This window comes from Typopeltis vanoorti, chromosome 21 (genome assembly GCF_054136105.1).
Source record: "Typopeltis vanoorti isolate ZY-2024b chromosome 21, IOZ_Tvanoo_1.0, whole genome shotgun sequence".
Taxonomy (NCBI): domain Eukaryota; kingdom Metazoa; phylum Arthropoda; class Arachnida; order Uropygi; family Thelyphonidae; genus Typopeltis; species Typopeltis vanoorti.
This window is the reverse complement of record NC_143569.1, coordinates 4,633,807-4,649,541: the sequence shown is the minus strand read 5'-3', so window position 1 is coordinate 4,649,541 and position 15,735 is coordinate 4,633,807. Positions and strand designations below refer to the sequence as shown.

At 32.7% G+C, this 15,735-nt stretch overlaps 1 protein-coding gene across 7 annotated transcripts in view; it reads left to right on the top strand.

Moving 5' to 3' along the window:
• LOC150094601 (cell adhesion molecule Dscam1-like) overlaps window positions 1-15,735 on the top strand; it is an 823,608-nt gene that overhangs the window by 722,878 nt on the left and 84,995 nt on the right. For all 7 annotated transcript variants that reach the window (XM_090411254.1, XM_090411255.1, XM_090411256.1 and 4 more), the window contains 2 exons: window positions 14,136-14,206; window positions 14,578-14,821. In XM_090411254.1, coding sequence (XP_090267380.1) covers window positions 14,136-14,206; window positions 14,578-14,821 — 315 coding nt within the window. The remainder of the gene's footprint in view (window positions 1-14,135; window positions 14,207-14,577; window positions 14,822-15,735) is intronic.

Sequence of the window (15,735 nt, the reverse complement as noted above, 5' to 3'; positions counted from 1 at the left end):
TACTTGAAGTACTTATAAAAACCAATGCTTAGCGCCTGAATTGCATTTTAGAGTGTTTTTGTATAATTCTAAAATTGACATCATCATACGTATCCTCAAGTGGGAGTGGGTACACAGAATCAGTGATCTTAATTATTAATGAAAAATAAGTTCTTATATCATATTAATAATAATTAAGGTGCATTTCATTTATTAACTAGATCTACATTATGAGAGAGATTGAGATTATTTCGATTCTATAGATAATTATTCGTCTCGAAGTGAAAATATAAAAGTGACATAATTAATATTTTATTATTATATCAAAATAGCGTAATGGAAAATTTAGCAAATGTTGATTTTCAAAGGATTAGATTATCGAGGAGATTGTGTTATTCTTATTATTTTAGTATGTTGTTATATACAGTACTGTATATGCATGCTCTTAAAGGCTGATTTGTTTATTGGGCTAATACCAGTGGCGTAGCTAGAGATGTAGCACTCAGAGGCGGCCCCTGAGTTTGCCTCCCCTCTCAATACACACCAAAAATACTGCAAAAAGTCAAAACGACGTATAGAGAAATACGTTAAAACACTATGTTTATTTTTGAAGTAAAACTTTAACAGAAAAGAGAAAAATAACATTTTTCTTGCTTTTCTGTTAGCAAAATCGTCGATGACATTGGCGAAATCTATTTCATAGTAATGTAGGTAATTCTTAATCCAACTTTATTTAGAAAAACTCCTCTCACAACAAGCAACACTTACAGCAATTGCGAAGAAAATTCGCAGTAGTATTACAATATTTGAAACTGAGTTCTCGAGACTATTTTATAATTAACTTCAAAAGTTCAAAAAGGTTCAAAGTGTCGCTCGGGGCGGACCGCCTCCCCCTAGCTACGCCACTGGCTAATGCTGAATATACTGCAATAGAATAATTAATCATCCCGTTCTACGGTAATATGTAACATGACATTACATGTATGATTAACAGCCTTTTTTATCTGTTTTACGTTAATACCGTTGCAGTTTTACATTATATATTTTTAGAATACAGTAAAAATAATCAAGTTGACTGTTTATTCCGACCTTCTAAAAATGAATTTATAAATACATCTCCTATTAATTTTAATTTAAACATTGGTTTTCAACGTTATGTAGATTATTATTTTTTAAGGCATTTCTTATCCTATATAGATACGTTTAATCCTATTATAAGGTAAAATTCATCACTGCGTTATTAAATAGTTTCAAAGAAAGCGTTTCTATTATTTTATTTCAATAGAAACTCAGTTACACATTTAATTAACTTTTACTAATACAATATAGTATATTACTAATACTATATTGTATTAGTAAAAGTTTGAAATTGAAATCTGAATGTTTGGTTATCAAATAATTAATTAGCTGCAACTTGATAAAGAAAAAAGTAATCAGTTAACTTTTACAACAAAGGACAGAAAATTTTTTAAAAAATGATAATTCGTTCTGACTGTTATATAAATCCGTTTGCTATGAGGAAGGCAATTTGTCTTTTTTCCCTCGTTGATGTAATTCGAAAGGGAAGTACGTGGCAAACATCACCGTACTTTATTTCTTTGAAAACTACTGAAACGTGACAGATGTGTGTGTAGATGTATGTTTAAGTTAGAGCGAAGAAGAAGACCGACGGAGCTCGCTCTCTTTCTCCTCTGCTATTTCGCCTGAATTGCATATGCTAAATGACTGTATGCAAGAATAGTTCCTTAAGGTACATCCGAGATGTGTTGTCATGGAGATTCAATGAATAGCTTTGCCGAGTTTAAAAGTTTCTTGTATTTGCATTAGCTGCAATTTTCCGAACCAGAGAAAACTGCTTTCCAAGGAAAATCTTATTAAGAACTTTGCAGTTTCTTTAGGATGTTGAATGCTTATTTGCATTTCTTACAAATTTCTAACAAATTCACGATAAAGAGATAATCTTAAAATGATATTTTTATCTTAAAAAGAATTTATACGCTTGATTGGTCGGTTTTTGTATGGTATTCGAGGTGTACCTTTGAACTTTTGCTGACAGCTCTTCATCGCCATCGGCTTCAAAATGTATTAGAACTTGCGATCCGTACTGACGATAGTCGGAAGGATTTCCAGCTGATTTATGGAATTCACAGAGCAGATAATTACCGAGAGCAAAGCTTTAACAACTAAAATGGCTAGAAGGTTAGTAATAAGTACCGGCTACTCATGTATGCACTGAAGTTTTGGCATAAAGAAATCTGAATATACTAGGAAAATTATAAGATGAGTAAATACTTTTCCCCTGATTAGTTATTACTGCGAATTCTGAACAACAATAATCAAGAAAATTACAAAGCAATTTATTAAATTAGTGAAATACTGTACTTATGATTTTACTAAGAAAAAATTTATGCCAGATAAAACTGATATAAATCAAAATAATGGTTTTTAAATAGAACTGGTTTAACTTTGTTCCCTCCTGTTATTTATTGCACTAAGAGACTCTGACAGTTTATAATTTGTTCTTCGAAGAAATAGCAAATATGAAAGGAATATTTGTTATTTCCTCGGGGAAAACAACAACAACAAAATTCTAAAGAGCTGGACTGATCTTTTCGTAGTCAAGCTGATTATGTGACATCATCATCATTCTTACTTGAGCACTGATCATGGAAATTAATAATTATATAAAAACATAGAGAAATCCCTCGATTAGTGCGCCTAATGAGTTTTTTAAAACAGGCGCGTTAATCGAAAACGCACTAATCAAATATAATAACCTATGGGAAAATGTATAATTCGTTACTCAGATTTCTTTTTTTTGACCTTTAATTTCTTTATAAAAGAATTAGGGCATGTCTCAGAGCCTAGTTTAAGGAAAATCATGAAGCTGCAAGACAATAGAACATATTCAGAATATAAATTTATTATTCTACTTCTTAATAGCTAACGTACTTTGGCGGGCATTCTATTTCTTTTTTTCATGCAACTGACGGTATGGCCCTATTGCCTCTTCTGCAAATTTTACTGGTTCTCTCTCTCTCTTTCTCCACCAGAGTCAGTCTCTAAGCATTCCTGCTTAAAAACTTCGATCGTACGAAAACTATTTTCAAATTGTTTCTGTGAAACCACTTTGGGCTTGTCAGTGATTAAATTTTCTTCTTATTCTTGAGGATCTTCCCGTTGGGCATCTAAATTTAGCATGTCGGAATCATTCAACTTCTCAGAATGAGATTTAAGTAACTTATATTCATTTGAAAAACTTCTAAAATCATTTGCACAAAGTGGAAGAATGTTCTTCCAAACAGCTCGCATATAGCTAGCAGTAATTTCATTCGACTTTGCGACTTTATAACCAGGCTGAGATTTCTCTGATTTGGCTAGAAAAGACTTGGAAGACATTCGCTTCCGAAAAAAAGGACGGTTTCTTCGACATTAAATATTTGTTGATCACAAAGTCCCCTTCTTACACAATTTTCTTCAAAATCTCGGGATATCTCCTTTTCTGTACTTGCAGCTTCGCCTGTGATTAGAACATTATGTAGGCTATTTCTCTTTTTGAAACGCTCAAATCACCCAGCACTAACGTGGAATTCTTCTTCTTTTCTATCATTAATAGCCCTTTCTTTCCAGGTTACAAAGAGACAATGCTTTTGATTTAATAAGGCCAGTGTTTAGCGCGATCCGTTTTTGGTTACTATGGGAAAATGTATTTCCCATAGTAACCAAAAATGCATGCATCATGAACTTGCAGCAGTCTTACCCTTCTCTTTCTACTCAGCAGTTGATTCAGCCATTTTTGTGTTCTTGTCCTATCTTTGCCATTTTTCTTTATTATTTCAAGTTTTTCTTCCAATTAGATTACTTTTCGAATCATTTTCATACTTTTATTTTTTGCTCACTAATTCTTTTACTGATGATTAAAGGTTAGGAAAATAATTTAAAATAAAAAAGTAGGGAAAACAATTGCACGAGATATGAACAGCAAAATTCTATGTAAAGCAGACGACATACATTTTGGCGGTAAATTTGCAACATAGTGTACATGGAAATAGTGTAATATGCCATTAAAAAATAACTTTGTAAAATGTTTCAAATCGGTAACTAAATTACTTCATCCTGGTGAGTGATTTTTTTTTTAAATAGTTAGTCATAAAAATGTATGGATGGAATTTTTTTTAATCTGTAACATTTATTTTTAAGATGTATATAATCGAATTTGGGTATCGAGAAAAAATAACACACTAATCGGGGGCGCATGAATCGAAGGATTGCTGTATTATCATATGCATACGTTATGGCGCTGTAATTTTTGTTCTCGAATCATTTCCTGATAAAATTGGATGATGATATTTCATTTATGTAATTATGAAATTGGAAAAGACTTAAACGGGGATATTCATTATGTTTGTGATTTATGCAAAATTTGGGAAAACTGTAAGGAGTGCAACTAATGCTGTAGCTATCCTGAACGCAAACTTTTTGCGTGGGTATGAGTACATCTGCATATAAACGTCTCACTGTGCAAGGTACTGAAATTTAGAAGGCAATGAATTCACAGTATATTCAACTGGTAAGAATACATAAATAAGTGGAGGATACGAGACCTGGGAATAATTGCGAACAACAACCTGAAATTTAAATGGACACACTATGAATCATTATTACGAGTAATTTGACAAACAGAAATAACACAATTTTATTTTCACTGTCGACTGTATGAGGTCTTGATCAAGCTGTAATTAGATTACTGTGCTCAAGTTTAATCCTAGTTTTCTTTTTTTTTTTTTAATGATGATTTTGGAAACTTCAAAAATACTTATACAATGCCAAATCTGAGGCGTGTCGGGCATGAGTGACTAACATCTGTACGCCTGGTTGATAGCAGCGAAAAGAGGGACAGAGCCAAAAGCCATCCCTAAAAAATGTATATGATTGTGCGTGTCGAATAATTGTAATGTTTTGTTTGAAGAGCGGTGGAATGGTGAATCGGAATACATCACTTCAGTATGCTGAGTGCAGAAATGATAAATTAGTTAAGCGCTTGATAACAATGAAGAGCCTCAATTACAAATCTTTTGGATTTTTTTAAATCACAATAATTTTATACTAAATATCATAATATGGAATAACATTTACACAATCTTATGTGTCACCTAACAGCAAAACTCGTCCAAGTTACAAAACGCATAAACTCATTATTATATACAGAGAGGTGCAGTATACTATTATATAGGAAAAAAAGTCGCAGCATACAGAATTAATTTGGTTTGGAACAAAATAAGTTAAATAGCATTATTTATTTATTTTTAATATAAAATCTTAACGAACTAAACCAATCTGCTCAAAACCATTACTGTAGTTGCAATTTATATAACATTTTCGAGTGATTATTTTAATTTCTATTGAAAAATAAATATTTTATTCGATTGTAATATGGTTCATTTCTTGTTGAATATTTTTTGCGCTGAATTAGAATTAGTGTAGTGTTAATGAATTGCTCCTTTATGTGATCTGATAACTGTACATTTTATTCCTTATTCTCTGCTCATGAAAACATCTTGTTTAATATAAATATCTAATATTTCACATCTAGGAGTAGCAGCAAGATATAAAGGTATAAATATCCTTATATTTGTTTCTGATTACGATCTAAATTACTTTCAGTCGAAACTACAGGTTTCAGTGCATTAGAATAGATTGGATCTGCATGGATTCAAAGCTATTACAAATAGCATTGAATCCATGCAGAATATCGCACTTTTAACTTTAAGAATCTATTCAAATAGTGAAATACGCTGAATGTAGCCCGCATTTGAGTACATCAGCTGCTGTTTTCAACGTAAATTACAATTGATTTTTAATCCCTAATAAGTTATTATTTATTTTATTTTATTTTTTGTTTCCATAAAACTGCATTTTGAATTTGCTCTACAGACCAATAGTATAAGAACAGTTGTATTGAGAAGTTCGTTTTGCATTTTGTATTACACAAGTTAACAATTAGATAATTTGTTCTTGAAAATTTAGACCACGTTTTTTCGAATGTAACTCATTTGTTAACTTTAAAAAATGAACATTTACCATAATTTCCATAATATAGATTAAAAAAGGTGAATGTTTAGTTTATGATTATCCACGAACCATATAAAGTTCAGCAGCACGTTACATGTCCAACTGATTCTTCTTTGAACAGAAGTTATTTTGAACCAAAATTATCATTAGCTATTTTTTACTTTTTACTAATTTCTCTATTTTCAAAAACACCAATAGAGAGAGAAATTAGTCTACAATTAATTAAATAGTTCATATTTTTTTCTTTTATAAACCGCCACCCTTCTAAAGCTAAGTTTTAAATGTAAAATGAGAGTTCTGTTAAGTAAATTTGACATTCTTTGACAATGTTGATCTTAACACCATTGTATTCTCAAGTTTTAGTTCTTTCTGGGCCAGCTGCTAAAATTCTCATTTAATTTTCACAAGTGGAGTACAGCTATATGTAACATAAAACTTTACGCTACTTGTGAAATTATTTCAGCAGTGTCATTAGGTTTTCGCTGGCTGTGATAAAGCGATTATTGAATTCGTCAGCTAATTTTGTCTTTGTTGACTACATTCTCATTAATACCTTGAAGTTCCGGAAGGGTTTGTTCACGCTAATCAATTTATTCACAAACTTTCATTGCTTTCTGAATTCCTAAATACCATGGCATTTAGGAATTCATTTCTGTAGTATCCATTTTAATTCCCCTTAGTTTATAGCATATTATATTTCTATATTGCTTTTGAAGCTGTGTTCATAATGTCGATTGTATGTATATTTAAAAACATATATATATATATATATACAGTATATACACACACAATAAAACCATGAAACCAATAGTCATATCTGTGATGTATTCTCTGCTTAGTTTCTTTCATTTCGCCTACTTTTACAACTTTGACCACTACCTTTACTACTTTTACAAAGGAAACATAAGATATGTTTCCCTTTGAAAGAGCCAATGTGTACTCTAAAGAAAATAATTTTGTTTCAACACTCTGTAGTCAATGTAAACGATGTTTTCTCTTGTATCTTTTTTGAGCAACTTGCAGTTATAATTTAATACCGACTGGAAAATAATCCCCTATAGATACAGAACTGTTGTTTGAGTTTTATTTCTACTTAAAGTTCTAGTAAATGCATGACCTAGGCAATGATATTTACCCCACTAAGAAATTCCATAGTCGAGGCCATCCATTGCAAGTAAATCTACATATCATAATACATCAGCAATCTGTATTCATATTACCAATTAAGAGACATCGTCAATTTTTACATTGGAAAAATTGAAAATGCGAATATCATCTAAAAAGTTGGACTCTGTGTGACCTATAGATAGCCATTATATACATTATGATAACTGAAATATGAGTTGGCATTTTAACTGTTTTTTTTTTTTGTTGTTGTTATTAATATCAGTAGAAGATATAGAACTTCGAATAAAGACAATTAATTACGCTTCCATTCTAGTATAATCTCTATAATCATATTTTTTTAATCCGTTTGTGTGATAGAAATCAACGCATCTTCAATCCATATGTCATCCTATATCATAAAATATCCATTTGATAATAGATATTGTCTGGAAGTATAGTTCGCCCACCGATTTGAGGTCCCTCGACACTTCTGCGCATGTCAGAAAAAGGAGAATCCATTCCGATAATAGGGTAATCAGTCTGGCTTCTGGGATGTAATAATAAACAAACTGAGTTTGTTTATTATTACAGGTCGGAAAATTTAGCTTTTCTTTTACGAACATTGCTGTTTTTAAAGTGTAACTATTTTGCTTGTATAACAGTTGGAAAAATGTACGTAGAGTGTTAATACGTGCAAATACTGCGTTCTACATAAAACAATGTCACTTCGCTCCATTATAAGTTTCCTTTTATTCTGGGACTTTTTAAAACAAAATCCGATTTCATGAAGTATTTTCCTTAAAGTTTCTCTTTTCCAAGGAAAATTATTTTTTTCTTTAAGCACAGGAATCAATTTCGGAACAGTTGGCACTCTTTTCTCGACCACGTAAAATTCGTGAATAGCTCTTATAAAATCTACATCAAAATCATTCAAAGCTACGGTTTCGATGGTTTTCTTTCTCTGGCGCTTCTTTTTAGGAGATTTAAATTTTGGCTTACCTTCACCTTTTGATTCCTTAAGAATTCTTTTAACAGTCGACCCCGATACGCCCGTAATTGCACTTGCACGTTTTATGACTTGAGAAAGGGGAACAAGAAGACGGCCTTCTGACGATTCTTTTTCGCAGAATGTCAACACATTATTCAATATTCTTTTGCAAGAGCTACTGAAACGTGTAACAATAGAATTTGTTGACTGTACTGGATCCATCATACAAATTAATAATAAAAAAAAATAATGCAAAAAGAGAACAACAAAAATCAAGCTAGTACTAGTACAGCGACAGACAAGAAAGCACGTGATTTCGCATGTTGGCGACCAATTCGTACATCCTTCATTTCTTTCTCCCCTTCAGCATGAATCGACTATTCTTGGCACAAAGCCAAGAAGGGATCTAGAAATGGTGGGCGAACTATAATTCAGTGCGTTCTATTTTATCTCGAATACTTCATATATTTATGTGCAATATTTTTAGAGTACTTACACTGCCTGAAAATAAGAAATTCCTCGTTGCGCACAGTACATTTTTGAAAAGTCTCATCACAGTTATTGTTATTCTCATCAACCGTTATGGACTGTAAGCCAGTTTTATCCCTCACTATTTTCTCGAAGCTTACAGAGCCCTTCTGCCACCTGATCCATAATATCTTAAAAAGTATCTCTTCTCAGGAAAAGTTTGTCCTATTTCACCCAGAGATATTTGGAGTGTAGTTCTTGACTACATTTTTGGATGTGAACAGTATATGCTTTCAATGCCGGTTTTTTTTTTTTTTTTTTTTTTTTTTTGAAATGGTCACAATATATCAACGGTGCTTAGTTTATAACTGATGTTTTGTATCATTCGCACAGTTGTCTCTAATCGTCTTAAATTTTATTACAGGCTTTGTTCTGTTTCTTTACCCACTAGGAACATCTTCAAAATTGTTAAAGTTAACTTTAAATTTATTTTGAAATTGCAGTTCCAAATTTGGGCTTGCTGTTTCAGCAATTTTTAATATAACTGGAATTTCTTTTTTTTTTTTGTGTGTGTGTGTGTGTGTGTGTGTGTGTGTGTGTGTGTGTGTGTGTGTGCATGCGCGCGCGCGCTCTTGCACTAATAAACAGTCATCTATTTTGTTTTAATTATATATTCTGGCGAACCTCTTAATTCATTAACCTTTTTGCATGTAAACTTCTGATACAAATATTGTTTGCATTACTGATCTCAAGAATGCATGAGTCATCTAACCCGTGAGGTCTCACAGGATAGATGAACACTCACATGGAGTCCATTTTCAGACAAAGAAAGAGCAACTAAGTAGGACATCATGGTTAGTCGCCAACTTTACATGGGGTGGGTTTCCAGTTTTTGCTATTTTTCTTGAGATGCCTTTTTATTTTTTTAACTCGCTTTCACTGAGACCTGCACATTAAAAATGATAGCTTCTTTTGCATTTACTCGCGTACTTTATAACAGATGTAATATCAATACCCATGGGGACCTTAAGTACCCACTTATATACTAATCAATATCAGTAGCATAGGAATACTTTGGCATTGGGGCAGTTGCCAAGGACGCCGATATCAGAAGCGCGCCAATGGCAAGATATTGTACCAATTATCGAAATTATGGCACTTATAAAAAGCACCTAGCTAAGAATTTGCCAACGGCATTAAAAACCTAGCTACGCTGCCGATCAATGTGACGACAGCTCATGGAACAAAGTTTAGTAATGCTGCTTCTCACACACAAACACACTGCTCTAAGGTTGACATTCACACAGTTCTGTTGCGTCATCTGCAGAGGGCTTCACAAGGTACATATCAGTATTAATAAATATTTTCTAAAGTTAACTATTCCAAAAAAAAATTAATTAAGAGCGCTATTCGCATGATGATTAATCGCTGAGCAAATCAGGTTTCGTTATTACGGTGATAAGCCATATATATTTTATCTTTCTTTTCTTATGACACAATAGGTTTTTTGAGAAAAAAAATTGTTAATTTGAATTATTTGAGATTTTTGAACTATACGGAATGTCATAATTGCTCTTTGTATTGCTTATTTTAAAATATTTATTATGAATTATTAATACATTTCAGCTCAATAAATGAATAAATATTATTTATTTTATTTATTTCGTGACTACAGAAAAAAACTACAGAAAATGTAAGAGCATACATATAAATGAGCGTACATTTAAAAAAATAGATATTAAAAGCATACATTAAAAATCAAAAATGCACTTGCATGAAATATCGAGTAAAAACATAAAATGTCAAATTTCACTCATCCAGTGACTAATATACTCGAACTTTAAACTGTTTCATTACATTGCATTAAATCTTCTCAGGTATGAATGAAGAAGGGTCCAAACTTTTAAATGAAGAGAAGTGTGTGTTAATACATGTAACTTACGGAAAAATATAATTAATTATAAATATGTCAAATTTATCCCGAACACCCTGTATATATATATATATATATATATATATATATATATATATATATATATATATATATATATATATATTATTATTATTATTATTATTATTCTCTATTAAGCAGCATTGCAGAAGATGATCCATGGTTTGTGTTTCACCACATGATCAGCTGTTATTCATTAACTGTGTACCACCATCAGGCCATTCTGCTTTGATCTGCGCATTCCGGAACGAAGTCTATTCAGTGTCTTCCATCTTTTCCAGTCAAGATGTAAGCCGGAAGGAAGAGATTCGTTTAAGTTCAGAGCCTCTGGAGATTGTTCTTGCCATATTGTTAACCTTGTAGCTTTTATGGAATCAACGAACGGTTCCACTGAGCGAATAAAACTTTTTCTTGATCTTAGCCTCTTATGTACGTACAAAGGATGCCGTTCATCATTTAGTTGTTTCCACTCATATCTACCCTTGTGTAGTCCTTCTGATGCGAGTAGGTGCAACACCAGACATGAGTATAGATGGTCAATTTTTGTAGGCTTAAGACAGCCGGTAATGTGCTGACATGTTTCATTAAGAACCTTGTCAATAATTTTAACATGTGATGATCAATCCCAAACAAGGCTAGCACACTCGGCTGTCGAAAAGCTGAGTGTCAGTGCAGAGGTGTACAGTACTTATGGATTTGCACCCCACCGAGATTATGTTAATCGGCGCAGAATATTATTACGTGTTTGAATTTTAGCTGCTGTCTTCTCTGTGTGTGTGTGTGGGTTATAATTTAGGGTCCTAACTAGTGTAACACCTAGGTAAGTTGGATTTGGATAATTGACCAGTTTCACACCATTCCGTTCTATATTCTACTCTCTCCTCGCCTCCCTATTATTGAGATGGAAAATACACATTTGGGTTTTACTGGGATTTGGTTTCAGTTGGTTTTCCTTATAGTAAGCTCTTGTGTGAGCTGCCTCTCAATGTCATCAAAGGATTTTGCTCAATAAGTTATTGCCCGGTTATCTGCATATAAGAATGTTCGTGGGTTTATAAGTTGATTATTAGTATATATATATTGAAGAGGAGGGGAGATAGCATACTTCCCTGAGGTAGACCATTTTTCTGGATACGCCATCTGCTCTTTTTTTTCCTTAAAAAATAAAACAAAGAATCTCATTGAAAATCAACAAAGAATTTTTTGTTGACCTAAATATCTCCACTAACCAATAGCTGTTTGTCATGCTGTAAATTTTGATTATAAACTTTCTAAGATTTAGTGTGTTATATGCTGCTGTCAAATCTATAGATACAGCTCCTGTTGCTAACCCTCTTTCAAAGCCGTCCTCAATTAACTGTGTTAAGTTTATTACTTGTCTAGTGCATGATCTTTCTGGACTAAATCCTTCATGTTCTTTTATCAACACTTTCTCTATTTCTGGGCCTAGTCTGTTCAAGATTAACCTCTCATACGTCTTCAATGTTATGCATAGGAGAGCTATAGGTTGCTCTTTAGGTATAGGTAGAACTATGCTGCTAGCTCTTTGGGTCCTCAGCAGGTTTACCCGGTTTCAGGATAGGTATTTCTTTCGTTTAACTCCATATGCTGGATATTTTAGCAAATTTTTAACAAAAGTTGAAAAATTCTAACAACCACTCTGTTGCCTTTTCTCGTTTCTGATATCATCTATACTGGTAGCTTTTTAAGGCTTTTAGGGCATTTTCTAGTTCCTCTTTAGTAAATGGTGCTTTGAAGAGATTAGTTTCTTAATCCCTAACTTTTTAAATATAATCTTTAGGTATTTTTCCTTCTGTACTTGGTTTACTGTTTCAGAGATAGCTGAGTTGCAATTTGGTTTTCATTTATATTAACTTCGGTTGCTGCTGTTGTGGCGTCACCAGATAACTTTTTGAGTAAGAGCCAGGCTTTCCTGCTGCTGTGTTTCATATCTAAGCTTTTAATTTTCTCTGCCCAAGACCCAGGCTTTCCTGCTACTGTGTTTCGTTTCTAAGCTTTAATTTTCTCTGCCCATTGTTGACTTCTTTTTTCAGACAGTGCTGCTATAAGTTCCTCTCCTGCATCAATTGTTTCTGATGAAAATGGATCTTTATCATATAGGTCACAATATCTTTCATATATTTCCACGTTGTGCTCTTTAAAACCTGGAATGTAACATATTCTAGAACCTCTTTGGATATGCCTTGTAGTGGACCGTCTAATTACTTTGATGAACTTTCCATAATTTTCTAGTCTGAGTGAAATGTTGGTCAAGTTTATGTCTAATTCTCTTGAGAACTGTTCTCAGTTAGCTTTTTTAAAATTAAAGCGTCTTCTAAGTGGGATCTCCTTAAGTTGGACTGGTGGGAAAACTTGCACCATTATTGGTTTTATTTTGTGAACTTGGGATTGGTGCAAGTACCTGTTTAGTGCACAGATTAGCTATTCTATTACTAACAAATCCAAGGGCTGGGTTATAACCTCTTTTCCATTTTCCACTGTTAAATGATGATGGCTGTTTAGGATCGTGTATAAGATTCGTTTGATTACTTTCAGCCCACTGTTCAACTCTCCATCCTCATTTGTTTCACTATCACCCCACTGTGTGCTGTGCTATGACTGTTAAAGTTGCCTATAATAATAGCAGATTTCCTTTCTGTCAAGTACTGGGACATTTCGAAAGCAAAGGTTATACTGGTTTATATACTGAGAAAACACTGAGAAAATACCGATGTTATCCAGATCTATTCCAAGGATTTCTATGTTATTTCGGTTTGTGATTAGGCATCCAGTAACCTGGAGCTCCTGCCGAGTGAAGATAGCACTTTCATACTTTTTATGTGATATTTCTTTTATGAGCTTCATTCCAGCAGTTTTAGGTCGGACTTGTTGAGGTCCTTTGTGTGTCTTCTGTAGACATAAAATATCACATTTTTGTTCTTTACACATTTTTGCAATAAGATCTTCTTTTACAGAGGAGAGGCCCTCTGTATTGTGTGAGATGATTGTCAGGGTTGGACCCCATAAGGGCCGTTGAATTTTAGTTATTGTGTCTCTCATAAAGAAGATGCTAGTCGCACTATAAAACTCTAGAAGAGTATTGCACTATGCTATACTGTATATCGCTGGTAACAGAATTCGCGGCCGACAGGGGTCGCGACGTGAACACTTCTGTTATAACCCCTAATAAATATTATTACTATACATTTACTTCTAAATAATATGTAAAATATATAAAATATAAAATTGTAAACCATTCTCAGTCTTAAATTTACTATAGGTTTGTAATCTTTCGAGCGAATTACATAAAAAATATAATTAATCCATCAATATTATGTTCGTGGTAAGGTAATTCATGAGTCTTTTATAGGTGTTGTTTATAGTGTGTAATTACACACTATATATATTGTATAATTCGAATAAATGAATAGACATGAAAAACATGCAAGAGTAATTGAGATGAAGGGTTTTTATCACTTTCTATCTTATTCATGTATATAACTTTCTTTAATACCTTCGCTTCCAGTTTTAAAATAATAATTACTTACAATTTTATTTCTTTTAACTTAGCACCTCGTGAATCTCCGAAAACTGTAAAGGCAATTGCTATTAGTACCAATTCCATTAATGTTTCATGGGAGGTAAGCTTTTTTTTTTTATTTTTCATTTAAATAATTACTATATATATTTCCTTTGACAAAATCGTGCTTCAGCATTTTCCAAGGTTTCGTGATTAGTTCTAATTATTCACTTAGCTTCACCAAATGCATTATAGATTTCCCATCCAGATTTTTTCAGATATTTTTTAAACAAAATTTATAAAATTTAAATCTACATTTATTTTTTTTAAGTTTCCCCAATCTATAATTTTCCCACATTTCTTCATGAGGGTATTCCCTTGATTAATGAGTTTGTATATCAATTTTTATCAGAAAAGTTTATTTTGTTTTGCTTCTATTGAATAATACTTGATGTAAAAACAGAAATAATTTGAAGATTTTATTTTATTTAGAGAGCCGTTGAGGATGTGAGTGCTACTGCTGGTCATATTGAGGGCTATTACGTAGGCTATAAAGTTCATCAATCGGAAGAAGCTTATGTATTTAAGACTGTTGAAATATCTAAAGATTCTCGGCATGAAGTTCAGCTGTCTAATCTGCACCGTTTCACTCAGTACAGTATTGTTGTACAAGCATTCAATAGCAGAGGAGCTGGTCCACCTTCAGATGAGATATTATGTCAAACACTTCAGTACGGTAAGCTTTATAAATATGAGTTTGTATCGAATATTGATAAGGTACACTTTGGTGTGGGATGAATATTCTGTAAATCAACGAAATACATCTGGTATTTTCATAAGAGTCCTTGTGTTTTGTATTTTTTTAGGTATTTCATAAACTATGAAGTTAGCGTTTGTTGTGGTAAAAAGAGATGTCGTGTAAACCTTCCAAAAGGTTACAATGTATGAAATTATACTACAACGCTTTAAGAAAAGCAGAGATAACCATCATTATTTGCTTCACTAAAAAAAGATCGCAAAGCATTTGACTTCAATGTTAAGCGTAGTTTTAATTAAAAACAGAAGTACAACGTATTTATAAGAGCAAATGCGCAGTAGTAAATATGTTGATTTCAAATGCCAGATGTTTGATAATTTGATATAGTTTCTAATTTTTACTTTAATTTTAATGACAACATTTTTTTATTTTTATAAATCAGTCAAGTGTGTCTTCATTAATTCATTATCTCAAACCAGACATGCGTTTGTTTCCCCCCCCCCCCCCCCCCCTCTGTGCCTTCGTAGTGCAATCGCACAGACCACCGGTGGGGCATTTGCCTTTCACTTGAAAAGACTCGAGTTTGAATCTATTTATTATGCCAGTAAATCTTTAAAATGACTTTAAACTGTAGATTAGCCATCCTCATAGGAGGGAGCAGGATTTTTCATCGACAAAAGAGGTCAACTGGCTGTAGAACACACGCAGTTACTACTTTATACGCAATTTATAAATACCCCAAAACTCGCATCCTCTATCTATCTATCTGTCTGTCTCTATTTGTAGTTTGTTTCCTTCCTTTTTTGCGTTGTTAGTCAGAATTATAAAACAATGAATGGAATTTTATGGTAATAAGGTTAATACTGTAATAATTATTCTTATGCTTGTAAAAG